The sequence below is a fragment of the Cavia porcellus genome, unplaced genomic scaffold (assembly GCF_034190915.1).
Source record: "Cavia porcellus strain 051 isolate PalLab524CR breed Dunkin Hartley unplaced genomic scaffold, mCavPor4.1 scaffold_4, whole genome shotgun sequence".
Lineage (NCBI taxonomy): Eukaryota > Metazoa > Chordata > Mammalia > Rodentia > Caviidae > Cavia > Cavia porcellus.
In genome coordinates, this window is record NW_026947487.1 from 46,237,541 (window position 1) to 46,254,437 (window position 16,897).

At 40.6% G+C, this 16,897-nt stretch overlaps 1 protein-coding gene across 2 annotated transcripts in view; it reads right to left on the reverse strand.

The window, feature by feature from the left end:
* Nalcn (sodium leak channel, non-selective) overlaps positions 1-16,897 on the reverse strand; it is a 302,929-nt gene that overhangs the window by 24,938 nt on the left and 261,094 nt on the right. For both annotated transcript variants that reach the window (XM_063246998.1, XM_003477592.5), the window contains exons 27-30: positions 16,665-16,769; positions 10,792-10,898; positions 4,365-4,485; positions 4,177-4,275 (exon numbers count right to left, since the gene is read on the reverse strand). In XM_063246998.1, coding sequence (XP_063103068.1) covers positions 4,177-4,275; positions 4,365-4,485; positions 10,792-10,898; positions 16,665-16,769 — 432 coding nt within the window. The remainder of the gene's footprint in view (positions 1-4,176; positions 4,276-4,364; positions 4,486-10,791; positions 10,899-16,664; positions 16,770-16,897) is intronic.

A 16,897-nucleotide genomic window follows, 5' to 3' on the forward strand; every position in this document is an offset into this window, starting at 1 on the left:
TATTTTGTGTTATGTAATTGAATACTTGATTAAAATGCACATAAATTATACGGTATGTATTGAATTGGATTCTATTCTATTCTATTCTATTATAAAGGCAGAAGTATAATTTAAGAATCTCAGGGAAAAAAACCCACTTCACCTACACTTTCCCTTTCCTTCAAAGTAACTACTGATGTTCCCAGGTACATCCTCTTTGATTTTAAGAATCTTGTGCTTGTATGTTTGCATAAGAATGCAAGAGTATATTAGTTTTGAGTCCCTAAAAGGATATAGTTGGTATCTAATATGTGCTTATTATACAGTTTGTACCTTCATTGGACAGTATGTTGTCCATACACTTAGATTTCTTCTTTACATTTATCAGAAGTTGCTAAGTTGCTGTCCGAAGAGCAATGACCAAAAAGTCCTACCATTCCCTATATTCATGCCAATACATGAAGTTTTAGACTTTTTAATGTGGCCATTTTGATGAGTGCAACTATCTAATTTAGTATTTATACTAATGAGATGAAGCATTTTTATGGTATAAATGGTGATTCCCCTATATGTGAATTGCCCATGCATATTTTCTACTCATTTTTGTATTTTGCTATTTTTAATATTTTGTAGCAGTTATACATTGTGGATCCTATGTAACCCATATATATTCTTTATATATTGTGTATCTTTTTGCAGTTATGTGGGCTGTAAATAAAATACTTTCTCTTTATCTTAGCTTATATTTTTATTTTTGGGTTCCTCTGGTCCTTCAGAAATTTTAAATCTTAACATGGTCTATCATCCTTTTCTTTATAGTTCTTACTTTGTCTGACATCAACAAACACATAGTCACTCTGGGATACAAAAAAATAATGCTTACATGGCTGGAGTTTTTCTTTTCACAGCAGTCTTCACCTGAAATGATTTTTGAGGATGCCATGGAGAGCTCGGTGTGGCCATTTCTGTCTGGATATCTGGTGCCTCCAGCATCTCTGAGCACTGAGCTGAGCTCTGCACCAGCTGGCTCTGCTTCCTGTGATCCCCAGATGTGGCCCTTGGGGTTTTCCGCTCTCTTCTGTAACTCTAAGTTCCTATCACTCTACCAACACTATTTTAATTATTACGGCTTATTTATTTTCCTCTTCTACATCTTTGTTTTTGCTCAGTCTTACTGGAGGCTTTTGAGTTAATTTTAAGAAATAAGTTTCTTTCTCCTTATAAAACCTTTAACAGTTCCTTCATCGTCTTGTTACTTTTTGCCCTGGTCTCTGTAACTTCCTTGTTCTTCTTATAATTTGTTGATTTGAATATGTAACCTATTAATAGCCTTTGATTTTTCTGAAATGTGTACACTTACAGGGATATGTGTCTCTAATTACTGGTTTATTTAAGTCTTATGAGATGTTATACATTTGATATTTAAGATGATGTTTTTCTAAATGCTCTGGAGTGTTCTGTTTTGATTTCTTTAATTCGTAAATTATTTAGGGTGCTGTGGAAACATTTCTGAATTAATGAGGGATGTATACAGTCATTTTCTTTTTATCATAGTAGCACTCCTCAGTTAACTTCTGTTTTATGGCCTCTAGTATACTTTGCACTTAATGCATATTCTCAAATTGTCAGAATCATTTTTATTTCCATCAGATGAAATTTTCTATTGTATCAAATCTCATATTTTCTTTATTTCTGTCTGGTTTATGAGTTTCTTAGCACACCGCGCTAACATACTTCATTATGATTTTGGATTTGCTAGTTTTGTTCACAAATTGCTCAACTTCTGCTGTGTACAGTTTAAGATGCAAAGTTCTCTATTTTCTGGTGATGAGCTTCTTTTGTCATTATTTAATTACATAATTTATTCTTAATAGTAGTGTTTGCATTAAGTGTTTTTTCTTTAGATTAGTATTGTAAAACCACTTTCTCATTGCAAACAAATATTTACTCTCTAGACATCTAAACCATGTTATTCCTTTGTTATACAAAACAAGGAAAAGTGTAAAAACCATAGAAAAGTGAACATGGATGTGTCATCTGATAATTAATGTATAAAAGTGTACTATCATTAAATTTAGTGTATTAAACATATCATCTCATGGTAAGGAAATCAGGGAAGAAGAACCTATATTACTGGAATAAATGTGGAGCTTTCTAAAGAGACTTCCATTCTCTATGGAAGACTTATTTTTGCAGAGTTCTGAATTTGGAAAACCTCACCTCCAAAGCTTACCTTCTTTCCTAGGCCTTTCTTATTGCCTCTCTATTTGGAAATCTACTTCTAACCCCTTGGGCCATGACCATTATGATGTGCGTTCCCGGAGGGCAGCAATCGTTACCGTTCCTGTTTAACTTGTCAGGTCCTCAGTGCCAGCAGCACCAAGTATGAGCTCAAATAAGTCTGTTGATGACTGAATAATGAAGGAATTAATGTGCTGTATAGCTGCTCATGTGTTACCTGCTCAAAAACTTGCAAAAATAAATTATTTTTTCTAAAAGATTCATATAATTTAGACATCCATATCTCTAATTGACTAACCTGGTTTGTAATGTCTGGCAAATGATTTCTAATTTCCACCTATCTTCCAGTGCCCATTTGGTAGACACACAGCCCTCCCCAACAAGTGGCCCTTGGCATCCCTTTCTGAACAGGAATAACAATGGTTTCCCTTAGTAATCCAGCTTTCATAGCCATTTCTCTACTTTGAAGATTGTCCCCCCGCCCCCAGCTATTACCATTTCATGTTGTGCTATTCACATGAATGACCACAGACCCTGATTCTCTTGCAATCAGGAGTCCACTCATGGTCCCTGCACTCTGTTCCTGGACTGATTAACTTCTTCTCAGGTACTGGAGCTTCCAGTGCCTGTGCCACCACATGGTTCAAAGATACCTGAAAAGACCCATCTTCCTCTTTCTGCTTGCTATGAAACTGAACACACTGTAGGGCTTAGAGAAACTCATTTATGAACATGTCAGGGAGTAAAATAGAGGGGCCTGGCCACACAATCACTACTGTTCTAAGATTCCATGTTTCTGTGGGAGGAATGTTGGGGCCCCAAGGGGGGATTTTTAAATTGCGTCCTCTGAAAGCCTGGATGAAGTGACGTACTCATTAGGCACACATCAAAGATGGCAATTGACTGAGTAACTGGTACCACACACATCGAGCCTGGGAACAGTGAATGATTCAGTGCCACGTGCGGCTACCAGCCAAAGTGCTCTGATGTGAACACATGGGAACGAGTGCCAGCCGTAACATCGAACAGCGCGGAGCCTGGCAGGCGAATCTAGCTCCCCAATAGAAGTCCTTACACTTTTGTGTTCCAAGAGACACAGACCTTACACTAATAGACCCTGATTCTGATTCTGACCCTGATATTTTACGCCTACGAGCCCTGAACAAGGGATTGCTTGTCTTCTACTGTGCATTTTAAACTTTTGAGCATTGATAACAGTGTGTGTCAAATTTTAGTGCGTACTAAGCGCTCAAAAAAGTAGGTATTTCAGTTATCATGACTCCAAATGCTGACTGCTCCTATGCCATAGCTATCAACTCTACCCAGAAGGGGGGGCACTTCCAGGAGGTCCAGGAGGATGTTTCTTTCAAAACTCCCCTTTGGTGAGAAGATGCGCTGCTGCTCTCTCTGGTTTTTGAGTCTTACATGGCTCCTTAGAGCTGTTACAGACCCAGCAGGCTTCCGGAGTTTGTGAAGCAGGTAAAGTTTATATGAAATTAGAAAAATTTTCTTTTTTATTCCATGAATTGGGATTTAAAATTTTGCAAGGCACCTCCTTACCCCATCTGAATTCCGAGTTTACCTACTGAGTTACAAAGAAGCATGCAATTTACATTTTGTGAAAGTAATATTACCTACAATCAGCGCATCACTTTCAGCTATTGTGTTTTAATAACTTGCTGAACATCCTTTCAATCTGAACAATAGCAGATGCGGCTTCTCAGCTGTTGGTGAATTAATAACACCATTACCGAAAGTGTAAATGTAGCCAGAGAATTGTACCTGAAATAATGTGCCTGAAAGGCAGCAATGAGGTAGCTTGTAAGGTAGTTATGTGGATTATTTACACCAGGCACGTTAATGTGACTTCATGCCGTGTTTGGGAAAAAAAAATTGCTCCAGGCGAGGGGCCACAAAAGAATAAAAGCCTATGCTATTTAAACCAAGAATTCTTACCTTGTTTTCATTGAAATTAGCAATAACTACTCCAACAAAGAGGGTCAGTCCAATCATGCAACCCAGGAATACAAACACGTGAATATAGATCCCATGGATCTGCGTAAATGAAAAGCATCGTTATTCATCGAAGCAAATGCAAACTGTTCTGGAAATGCTCAAAAGATTTCATGCGCCTGCTTACTTACTGGCCCCACGCGATGAATAATAACGTCCCTCACTTCCACCCAGCCTTTCAAGGAGAGGACTTCAAACAACGCCAGCATAGCGTTTCCCACATTGTCAAAATTAAAATTCCGAGGATTTGCCCTGCAATTCAGAAAGCAGGACATTCAATGAAACTGCAACTCAAGGCACCCTGTGCTCAGGACCTGCGGCTTTTCCCTGCCATGGGCCCAAGACACCTCCAGCTTTGGGAGGCTGGGCCACATGGTGTTTGCTGAGTCCTCACAGTGCATCAGAGCATCAGAATTTACTGCTGGTTATTAGAAGGTGAATGATTTCTATGATCTGAAGAGAAACCAGAGCATGTTGTTGTGTTCATTCATTAATGGTGGACATTTTCAATTCCAAACAAAGGGCTTAGCAATTCTAAGTCCAGCCCCAGTGGCTCTGTAACCTTTCTGCCTGGTCCCTATGACATTGAGGACTAGAAAAGTCATTGTAGAGATTTGCTCAAAAGGGGCGTTGGATCCTGCATATGAGTTGCAAAATAAGTTTGTGATCTGAACCTTAAGACATAGATTGCAGTTGCCTGAAGGTAGGGTAGAAAGTGTACAAAAGAGTAATTTAGGCAATTTATTTCACTCTGAGTCATCGTGAGCACATTGTGTAGTAAAGCAGTGACACACCGAGAAGCTAGAGGGCGCTCGGTATGTATCATTTCCGAATTACTCTCTCCTGGGTGGAGCATTTTCCTTCCTTAACATTCATCATCCTCAATAAAACCTCTCGTGATGCCCAACGTACAGTTTGCTGCCCAGCTCATAGATGACTTCTCATTGCGATGACACAGGGGCCCACTCTTGTTTATGTTCCTTGGGGAAAGAGATGTCACATTTCTTGCTTTTTTCACACATTTATGCTTTTTTCTTCCCAATTAGTGATCCTTTCTGCTGTGCTGAATCTTCTTTACCAGTTTAGGGTCTTAGCTAACTTGTTCATCATTGTTGTTAGAATTCAGGGTTTCTTCCTTATTTGAGATTCTTTTAATCAATTAAAGGATTTAGACAACCACATGCTAACAGGAGGGACTATCACTGCTCTTTCGGCTCTTGACTGTTGACATCTGTCCACATTATACTTTAATTGTCTCTCTTTTTTTTTACTAGTTCACTTATCAAAATTTATCCTCAGGAAAGGAAATTCTCTTGGGGTTTCCTGGTTCAGTATTTCTCTACCTTATTGTAAATTTTTTAAATTAAGGAGTGGATCATGAGATGTACCTTTATAAGTTTTTTTAAATGCTAAATAGATGGGGAATCTAATTAGAAAACATAAAACTGAAATTGACTCTGAAGGGTTTTAGGCTGACTGGCAGAGACATTTTCTATATAGTGGAAAGGGTCTCCTTGAAAAAGAATAGAACTGGGAGAGTGGGGTGCTCCTGTCATTCCAGCTGAGGCGGAGGCAGGAGGATTGCTTGTGAGTTCAAGGCCAGCCCGCACTAACTACATAGTAAGATGTTTCAGGAAAAAAAAAAAGTAGAATTGGAAATTTCTGTTTTAGAATTCTGATTCATATTTTCTTTTTGGTATGATGGTACAAGTATATTCTCTTGGATTTTTCAAATAGAAATTTTCTTTGGGAGGGTTTTCAGTTAAATTTCATACCTTATGTAATAGACATAAATTGTAAGTGTTCTTTAAATGTTGCAGTTTTCATGAATAAGGACCTTTTAAGACACATGAGTTGGTTGTGAGATCTGATGCTAAACTTTCTTACTCCTCCTTTTTCTTTATGTAAAAGTGCTTTTTCAGCTAAATTTGCAGCAATTTAAGCTCCTTTCATACGCTACATCCTTTAGAAGTTAGCATATATTTAAAATATACTCAAACTAAGCTGAGAAAAAAAATTCAGTATCATAAATTTAAATTGTTGGAAAACTATATCACATTTTAAAAAGTAAGACTTATTGCAGTTTTAATCATCTAAGTCCATTTATTTATATTTTGTTCATGTTAGTGGAATTGGGAAATTTGAAATTTTATCTGTTACTACAGAAGACTTCAACAAATTCCCAGCACAATCTGTTGCTGTTAGTTCATATGCTTTTCTTCCTCAAAATGGAAGGCTGCTTAAATATCACCTTTTCTGGTTAATTTTTAGGAGATTATAATCTTTTCTCTCTCATTCAGGAACCTAAGGCATCGGTTTGACCTTATGATTTCATCAATCTTTCATCACCTCCCTGTGCTCCAGGACTCCCACGATCGCAATAAAACAAGTCTTTCCTCTGGGGAAGCTGGGGGTCCATGCAAGATGTGACCTCGCTTTTGCCCTCAGACTGGAAACACACAGGACAACATTGTCCAGAAGGGACTCCTGTGTCTTACATGTTTCAGTTATTCAGCCTACAGAAATCAGAAACTTGAAAAAAATTTTATAGTACTGGGAGTTGAACCTCTACACTGATCTACATCTCCAGTCCCCTTGTCTTAAATTTTTTAAAATTTTGAAACAGGGTCTCACGAAGTCAGCCAGGCTGGGCTCGAGGTTTGCCACTCCCTTGCCTCGGCTTGCCTAGGGTTGGGATGCCAGGCCACCATGTACAGAGGAATCAGGTTTCTGTGTCTCCTCAAATGCACTAACATTCCTTTCATCTTGCGAGCTGGCCATACAGCTTCTTCTGCTTGCAGTCCTTTAGCTCTGCTGGCCCTTCCTACCCACCTGCCAGCACCCTTCCTCCTTTGGCTTGTTTAATTCCCACTGGCTGCTCTTCAGCAGTTTGCCAATATGTCCTCTCTCGTTCTTCTGCCTGGTCCTACTGCCTGTGCTTTGGGTGCTTCTCCTGTGTGCAGCACTCATCACGTAGGAAACAAGCAGTGCCTTGTCCAGAAAACTCAGGAACCTGCCCTGGAATCCCTCCCATGCACGGTTTCCATCTCATATCCCGGTGCCCGAAATTATTTGGACCTTAGACTCCACAAAACTGGATCTCCCTTTGCCTCGAATGTATTACAGTGTAACTTAAAATTACCTGGAGATGAACGTCAGGGAAGTGAGAGGTGAACTGAGGGGTTTACTGACACAGCACCAAAACTCTTAGAATATTATATGAAATTATTTGTAATTTCCTTTTCTTTCTTTGCTAGATCTCAATCATGTAAGGGACAAGGGCTATACTTTATTTGTAGTTGAATCCATGATAAGCATAGTACCTGGTGGATTGTAAGCACTCAATAAATACACTTATTATAAAACTGAATACCTTGCTTTTTCTCTAATTTATGACATTTTTCTGTAACCCAGATCTTTGTGCAAAACACACAATATAGAATATATGATGTGTTTAATGCTTTTAGTGAGGTGATTTTTATTTCATCAAATCTGAGTGAATTAGAAGGAAATGAATATATTCATTTGAAGACAGAATACAGTACCTAGACTATTCTCAGTTAGTACAAATTTACATCCAACATTTATCCATCAAAGCTTTCCTCTGTATATTCCAAGACATAAATTATTTTCTTAAACTATAATTTAGCCAACATAAAATTATAGAAACTTCAGCTTCTAAGTCATGATTAGAGTACTGCAGAAGAAAAACCTAAGAATTGTTGCAGTTACACTTGACATTTATTAGACTGAGACTTTTTATTTCACCACAACCAACTCAAGACACAATATCATGGACAAATGCACAAAAGCAATTATGGTGATATCCAAGGGTTGCCTCTCTACTTGTTTATGCTTTTAAAATGTCATCGAACTTGAAAGCCCAGGTGATAACTTACATAAAACACTGCAACTAAACTTAAGTTTTAAGAACACGTGACTGATTTTACGGGACAGGTTTGCTTTCTGTAAACACTGCCTTCCAGTAAGTTCTAGTTCTCTTGATATCTTGGGATGTCCCAAAGCTTTCTGGTCACTTATCAGTCACAACATCAAAGTCCACCTCGTAGGGTATGGTTTTCAAATACAAAGCAACCTAGAGTCCACCCTCCACCCACTTCCTTTATTGCATTTTCACATCTAGGCCAGTGACAGGAAACCTTTGAGAGCTTTCAGTGACCAGCCACTGGGTGCGGCACACGTGCTGTAGTTTGCACAGCTGCTGTGGCCTCTGCGCACCTGTTCTAATCCCCCAGGGCCGAGTGCCTGACTACTCGGGATACCCACTATGTCCCAGAGCCCATTACGGAACCCTGTTGGATCACCTTGCCTTCCTGTTCCTTCCCAGGAAAACCACAAAATATGGTTTTCCTGCAGTCCTCCCTTCCCTCTGTGTGCTCCTGTGTGATCTCCCCACGGGATGGCACGCCCTGTCCTCCCGGAACTGTGAGCAATAGAGAACCATTCCCGTTGCCTGAGCTGTTGGCCTTACTGTACCTCAAAGTTTCTCTTAAGATGTTGCCTTATAGAACAAGACTGCCCCTGTGAGAGTCTCTTGGTGAACCCGCCTCTCGCTCTGGGAAACTCTGGCCTCTGGGATGCAGGAGCTTCTCCCCAGCACACAGTTCTTTGCAGCACGTTTCCATTCAAAATGGCTCAGAGCAGGTGACTACAGATAACGAATACTTGGGCCTCTGTGACCAGATAACTTGGCTCTGTCAGGCGGTGAAGGGCAGTTTGCCCACAAGAGCCTCCCTTAGCCTCATTTTTATGGTTTTGATCTAAAATGTCTCCCCAAAGTCTCATGCATTCAGAGGTGGGACTGTTGAAGTGTGATTGGAGCGTGGGGGCATGGGACTCATCAGTGGATGGATTCCTTGATGAGTTCATACCTCGCTGCTAGGCTGTGGGGTCAGGCGGGAAGAGGCGTGTCACTGGCCGGTGCTTTTGGAGGGTGTGTCTCCCTTCCTGGCTTTTCCCTTCACTCTGTATTCTGGTTTATACCTGTGTGCAGCTTCCTACCTCCATACCCTCCCCCCACAGTGCTTCTGAGTGGGAGTCAGTCAACCATGTACTGAATCCCCACAACTATAAGTCAGAGTCAATTTTCCCTCTCTTCCTATCAGTGTGGGTGTTGGGTATTGTGTCCAGCAAAGGGAAAGCTGGCTAATATACTCTCCAGGCTCTGACCTTAAGTTGTTCTCTTTCAAGACCTCACTGAGCAAGGCCACCCTGACCTTTCTCCACAGTGAAGGGAGGGGAAATGCCACAGGACCCTCTGCTTGGGACTTCATTTAATTGCAGGATGTTATCTTCGAACATAGACTGCCAGAGCTGGCTGAGTGACATCTCAGTAAGCTCCCCTGGCTTGGTGTAGCTGCTCTTTTTAGGATATAAAGACACTTCATTTCCTATGGGAATCAACTTTGAGGTTTTAGCCCAAATCTTAAGGCAGTGGAAAAATAAGTCCCATTTGATGCTCTGATATAAATAAGCTTTTTATATATTGCATAATTAATTTTCATCTCATAAAAGCATAAAGTAAACTTTTTATGCTTCTTTAATTTTTTATTTTAATGTAAATTGGAAAGCTTTTCCAGTGCACTCTGGAATGAGTGTCTCTCTGTGGGTCACATTCTTCTTTATCTATGCTCAAGCCCCGCATTAATCTTTTGTCACAGTTCTTGGATCCTTAGGCAAAACCAACACAAATTATCTTGAATTGTTTATAAAAATGAATTTCATAGTAAGAAATGCCAAAGTACAGTGAGGATGAATAAGAGGCTACAGCTGAGTGAAATGTTCCTGACATTTGGGGGAGAATGTCTGTCCGTGGCGGAAAAAGGCAGAGATTCTGCGGCTCAATTGTTATTCCAAAAAAGGCAAAAAACATTACAAAGGTAATTAAAAGGAAATGAAGTTAACAGGAGTTCATCAAGGAAGCAGAGAGATTCCATTCATAGTCCTTACTAAAGTAGATGAGAGAGGAGGAACTAGGTATTTCTAGCTTTGACACAAATGCTTTGAAAACGTTTTCAAGAAAAATGCATTTTAGAGACAGAATGAGATATAATCAACTGTGTTACTGATCATCCCTCTCCAGTGTTTCAGTCACAGAAATTTGCCAATGTAAGTGAGGTTTTTTCTTTCTTTTTTAATAGAAATAGCTTTATGATTTAAGGCTCTGTACAACTGTTGTAAGGACTGCTGCTTCTTCTTTAAACATATGAACGCAGTGAGTTTAGCTTTCATGTCCTAGAAGATCTTGTTTTTAAACCTCATTAATTTTTAAAGCCATTAGAATCCCGGTATGTATTTTTGAAGTATTGGAGAAATACTGTGGCAGTATGTCACTAATTTCACGGAGCAACATGGAATGCAGTGTATCACTCGCACTTTTAGAGACCTTATTTTTGTATTTGTAGTAATCTAGTGCTTTGTCCCATTATTCAGAATCACTTAACATCACCAGCAGAATTACTCTAGTCTCATGCCATATAATACTGATTAATATCCTAACAAATAGCATCTTTCAGGGTATTTTTCTGGTATGCTTACCAAACCCGGGGAACCCAAAATCCAGGTTTCTTCTCTCCAGGTTTTAATTTTAAATTTAAGTTCTTGGAAACACTTACATTAATTCTGAATATGCCATTACAATCTTCCTAAAGGAGGAAAAACAAAAGAGTTCAGGGAAATTGGTCAGACAGTGAACTGAGAAAAGATAATAGATACAAAAGAAACATTTCTTACACAAGAGAAAATGAAGGCTTTAACCTAGCGACAGTAATGTGCCCAGCAACCCAGCACGCAGTAATGAAGACTTAGGCAGTGTGCCATTGGTGTTGGAAGCAGGAGCATGTGGCCCCATATCTGAACAGAAGTGGCTCCAAGGAAGATGCCAAGGGGCCAACAAGTGCATGAAAGGCTGCTCTGGAGCATTAGGGGAATGCAAATCAAAACCAACAAGAAATAAGGCTCCACACACACTAAAACACAACACATGCTGGTAAGGATTTGGGGAGATGGGCACCCTCACACTTGGATGCCTCATTCGCTTTGGGGCACGTAGATTGGTGGAGGCCCTTTGGAAAACAGTACAGTTTATCAAATGACTAAGCACAGAGTTGCCACGTGCTGTGGTTTGGTTGTGGTTTGAATAGATCAGGTGCTGAGATCTCTGTCTCTGTGTGGTGCTGTTAGAGGTGGGGCCTCATGGAGGGTGGTCAGGACACTGGGGCTTCTGCTGCTTAACATGACCTACGCTGGTCTCTCAGAGTCAGATCCCATGAAAAGGGGTGTTTATAGATAGCAAAACTGCCCCACGCTGGACTTTCTCACTTCCTGCTTGACCATGTGATTTCTTCTTCCTTCTTGCATGGGTTCTACCATGTCACTTGCCATCATGTGATGTAACAAGAGGCCCTACCCAGAGGTAGAAGAGATAGGGCTGCCAATTTTATAGCAAAACTTTGAGCTGATAAACTTCTTTTTAAATCAGTATTTTGTTATAGCAATGGAATATGGACTATTGTAGCCTATGACCCAGTGATTCCACTCCTAGGTATCACTCTGTCTAAGAGTAATGAAAGTGTAGGACCATAAAGAAACTGGTACCCGAATGTTTATATCAGTAATATTCGTAATAGCTAGCAGGTAAGAACAACTCACGTGTCAATCACTGGACAAATAAAATGTGTTTCAGTCCTAAAGTGGAATGGTGCTTAGGCGTAGATAGGGATGGAGTTTGATACACGCTCCACATAGATGACACTAGGGAACAGTATGCAAGTGAGAAAAGAAAGTCATAGAAGACCATAAAGTATATGATTCCATTGGTATGAGAGTCCAGAACAAGGGTACAAAAGAAAAAAATAAAGATCAGTAGTCATTTAGGACTGGGGGTCAACACGGGGATAAAAACTGTAGGGGTGTCAGTTATACAAAGCTCCTTCTACAGTGACACAAAAGTTCTATACGTGGCCACTGCAATTGTTGTGCACCTGGAAGGGGGGTGCATTTTATAGTACTTGAGTTACCTTTCAATAAAGCTGCTTTGAAAATATTTTAAAAAAAATAAAACATCCATAGACATTTTGACTGGTTTTCTGTTGCTTCTTCCTTTGGCTACTTCTGTTTCCTTGGTATGGCTGACTGTACTTTGAAACCAAATTGTATTTTTTCTGAGTTACAAGTATGTAAGATAAAATTCTTGATTCTTGAATATTTTATCAAGAACTCAACTTGTTCAAAATCATCTTAGATCTTAACACTTGTATTTTTGGTATCTTCATTTCTGTTTCTTCCATCTCTTCTTTCTTTCTTTCTTTCTTTCTTTCTTTCTTTCTTTCTTTCTTTCTTTCTTTTTCTTTCTTTCCTTTGTTTCTTTCTCTTGTTCTCCCTATGTACATCTCTTATCTTTTTTTTCTTTTCTCTCTTTATCTTTCTTCTCTCTCCCATTCTCTCTCTGTCCCTCTCTTTCTTTGTTCTTTTTTTCCTTTTTTCTTTGCACAGAGTCAGGTTCTTACTAAACCACTAAATCTCCCAGGCTAAGTTTGAGATCCTCCTGTCTCAGCCTCCCAGAGTGGTGGGATTATAGTTCCATGCCACCATGCTTGCTTTGGCTTCCTCAGCTCTGTCCATGGACTGTAAGCCATCAGCTATTAGCAACAATAACTGCCTATCCTTTCCTTATACTTCCTGGCCCATGGCTTCATTCTAATTTAATTAATGACAATACTGTCTGTTCCTGACTTACCAATAGAATTCTCTAAGACAAAACCCTTTTGACACAAATAATTAATCTTCAGTTTATAAAGCTTGGCAATCTACAGGAAGGAAAATTTACCTATAGCTACCCAGAGACAAAGGCAATTTATTGTTTGATATATAACTTTCTGTTTTTCCTAGATTTTAAAAATCTTCAAATACTTTTTAAAGTTAAAAATATACTCAGTCACACCTACTCACTGAGTGACATTATTTTAAAGGGTTCTACCGTGGGTGGGTATCATACAGAGGCACCATCATATACCTGGCCTTTCTGTCCATTGCAACTCATTTTTCTGATCCCATCTGTTCCCACCTTCATTTGTCTGAGGCAGCCTGGTATCTGAGCTATAAAAGCATAGCATACGAGGCCAGCCGTCCTGGGTAGAATCCTAAGGTTTGCGCTACAAGATAGGTGACTCACATGTGACAAGTTATTTGATAGTTTTACAACTATTTTCATTAGTTAAATATCGGTGACAAAATACTACTTCGTACTTTGTGAGCATTTGGAAGTATCTGAGTCCTTTTCTTATAAATCTTTAATGCCTTCTCCTGGCTCGTCAAAAACTCCAGGCCCCGCCGTCTGGCATTTGGGATCTCGAGGACCTTTCCCTAGCTTACCTTTCTGGCCTTGTTTTCCAGTACTTGTCAATGTGGGAGGGGGAGAGCGTGTAACACTGGCTATTGGACACGGGGATAGATTCTTTACATAAATCAGCTAATGTAATTATTAATATCACTGTGAAAAAAGTGCTATGGCTCAGGACATGGGTTCAGAGAGCGGGGGGGACCAGCCTGAAGTAGGGCTCTAATGCGCAAGCTCTGATTCTGGGTCTGTATTCTTCCCCTATTTTACTTCCTGCACCTGCACTGACTCCTTTTTGCCCCCTGGTGTCTCTCATTCACTGTTCTACTTTCTTGGCTTAAGGAGGGAATTCCTGCTCATCTTAAGCTTTCTCTCTTCCCTGTCGCCATCACAGCACAGTACCCCACTGGGGCATAATGTCCCCATGCTGAAAGGAGGCAGTACATTACATCTGTTGCTTGGCTAACGTTGCATTACAGCTGCTGGAACCTGCAACGCGTGTTCTGATTGGACAGAAAGTGCCGTACCGTACCATCACCTCAGCGATGTAATTGGTTTCCCCATACTTCATTGCACCTATGGTATGGTGCCTCAGACATTTAACAATTATTTGTCAAAAGGTGTCTCGAGGCTTTGTTTACAGGCTTTGATGAGTGAGCTCCGGACTCCATATCTCAGTCTATAAGTGACCTTGAGATGCTTGCTGTCAGATTTTAAGAAAACAGAAAAGTGTTCTGACAAATGTAAGAAAACAACATGCTCTTCAGAATGGAAAACATCGTCCTGACAGCCAAGCCTCTGTCTTTTAAATTTGAGTTGAATGATCAAATGTTGGTGCATATAGCTTCCCCTTACCCCCAAGTTTGCTTCTCCACTTAGAGATGGACCAGAACTCAGAGGTAAAATTGATGCGCCTTCATTCACATGGTGGCTTTAGTCTGGGTCTCTCAAGTGGGCATTGGAAGAGACGTGAGGACGCAGAGTCCTCTCCACTCCCTCCGCGTCATCGGTCCAGCTTTATGCCGGCATTCTGTAGGCCGGCTGTCTCTTTGGCCATCCATGGACCACAGCACTCCGGAAGAGACGTAAACACTTCACTGTGTGCCAGTCCCCAATTCCCAGGGGCTCTTCATGCCCCAGACAAACCCTCAATCTTCAGCTCAGGCCAGGCGTGAGCGCGCAATATAACACCACCAGGCTCCCAGGCCATCATTACGTACTGAGCCATCCGGGATGCTCGAGAGGCTTCCCACTGAAATGCTGTTATTATCCTTTGGCTTCTATTGAGTGTGAGCCTGAAATAACTCTCGTTCCTTCCCCAAGCTTGGGGACCAATGCACTGGATATTTATTTGTTCCTTCATTTGCTAATTTGGTGCATCATGACCTGCATACCATTGTAGCTTTTCAGGCTTACACAATTTCTAAACTCTCTCCCCCAGATTGGTACTTCCCAGTGCTCATCTTGATATAATTTGTGATGTATTTTGACTGGACTGAGATATTTTCTGCATTTTACAATAAATACAGATGAAGAATCTTATAACATCTATATTAGCCCTATTTTCTGGAAATAGATAACATAGCTCAGCTTTAATAGGTCTTTTAGAGAGGCACACTTCCAGTGAACTGAGGTTTTATTTTAATTAGAGGGATGAGGAGATAATGTTGCTAGTTTAAATATCATAGTACTTGGCCAACGTCAGAAATCCATTCATAATACAGAGAAGAATCCCCTGAGATGTGGCAGTGGAGATGGTAGACCAAACTGTTCCCCCTTTTCTCCAGGGAACAGTACTGAACCCCATTTCCCAGCCCTTTTTCCAGCATGGTGGGGCCATGCTCTTGTCAGGGGAATGTAGGTGGTAGCCATCTCTACCCTTGCAGGCTTAGCCCACTGGTCTTTGTGATACAGCTGGCTGTCTTCTCTTATCTGCCAGCCCTGAGCACATAGCAAAGGGCAGTTTCACCAGGGAAGGCACCTGAGCTCCTGACTGGTTATTTGAGGAAGAGCTGTCTGACTTACCAAGAGGCACTGGGTATGTTTAATAACTTAAGTTACTGAATTGAACTTCTTCTTCATGGAGTAAGCAAGAAGAAGAGAAATTCTGTGGGGAAGGTGTTCAAGTCTGGGTCCTTTTGGGGCTCCTAAAGAGGAAGCCTTGGCAGCTGAGAGCTAACATCAAGGCCCTACTTTCTAATTGGGGAGATCTGGAGAGTGGGGCAAGGAATACAAAGTGGGTGTGAGAGTCAAACTTTCTTCTTCTACAGATGTGCAGGGGGGCTGTTTGCTGATACAAATCTTAAGTGACAATAGAGGCAGAATGGGCACCAGATGCAAGGATAGAGGAAATATACACAATGAAATACTACTCAGCCACAAAGAAGGTAAACGTGAGTCACTGAGAAGAAAACTGATGTATTTTGAGACCATATTGCTTAGTGAAATAAATCAGATACACAAATTAAACATCACATGGGTTCTCTTATACGAGGAAAAGAAAATATAAATGATTTAAAGAGCAAAATAAAAGATAGATAATAGGAAATGGAGAGACAGATCTTTTGCAAATGGAAAGGGACACAGAAGTAGAGGGAGAATGGAGGGGGAGGGGAAGTGTAGGTAAAAAAGATTAAGATGCTCTATTTACACAAGTCCCCAGAAAGAACTGTATTCGTTATGTATCAGAAACATGTACTATTACTGCTCCTTCTCCTCTTCCTAAAAGCAACAAGGACAGGATGGACTTAGGGAAGCACTGAAGGGAAGGTTTCCAAGGCTCTCAGCTGTAGACATCTGGACCCTTGAGTGCCTATGCCCAAGACGTCAGCAGGAAAGCGGTGCAGGGACGGGAGGCCCCGGATTCTCCAAGCTGTGCTGTGACCACGTGACCCTCTGCCTGAGAAGCAGCGTGCGGCAGGCAGGAAGAACAAGGGAGTTCATGGGAGGAGAGCGCCTCCGTTTCCATCAGGCAAACCTCAAAGCACTAACAGCAGCCACCGGCCCTGCATGCCTTCCAAGAAGGGCAAACTACTTCCGTATTTATTTCAGAGGACAGATAGGAGCATCTTACCCTTCTGATAATATTAGGGTCATTGCACTTGGCTAGTTTTCCAGCAAAAAGCTGAACTCCAAAGCTTGCAAAAACAAGCATTAATGTCAGCAAAAGAATAGAGACCTGAAAGAGAATGATGAAACGTTAAACTGCTTTAGAAAATTGAAACATTACTTTTGATTTACAATGTGATATAAACACGCCTTTATAGATAGCATGTCATAAAAGTCATAGTTTTCTGACAATTTCTT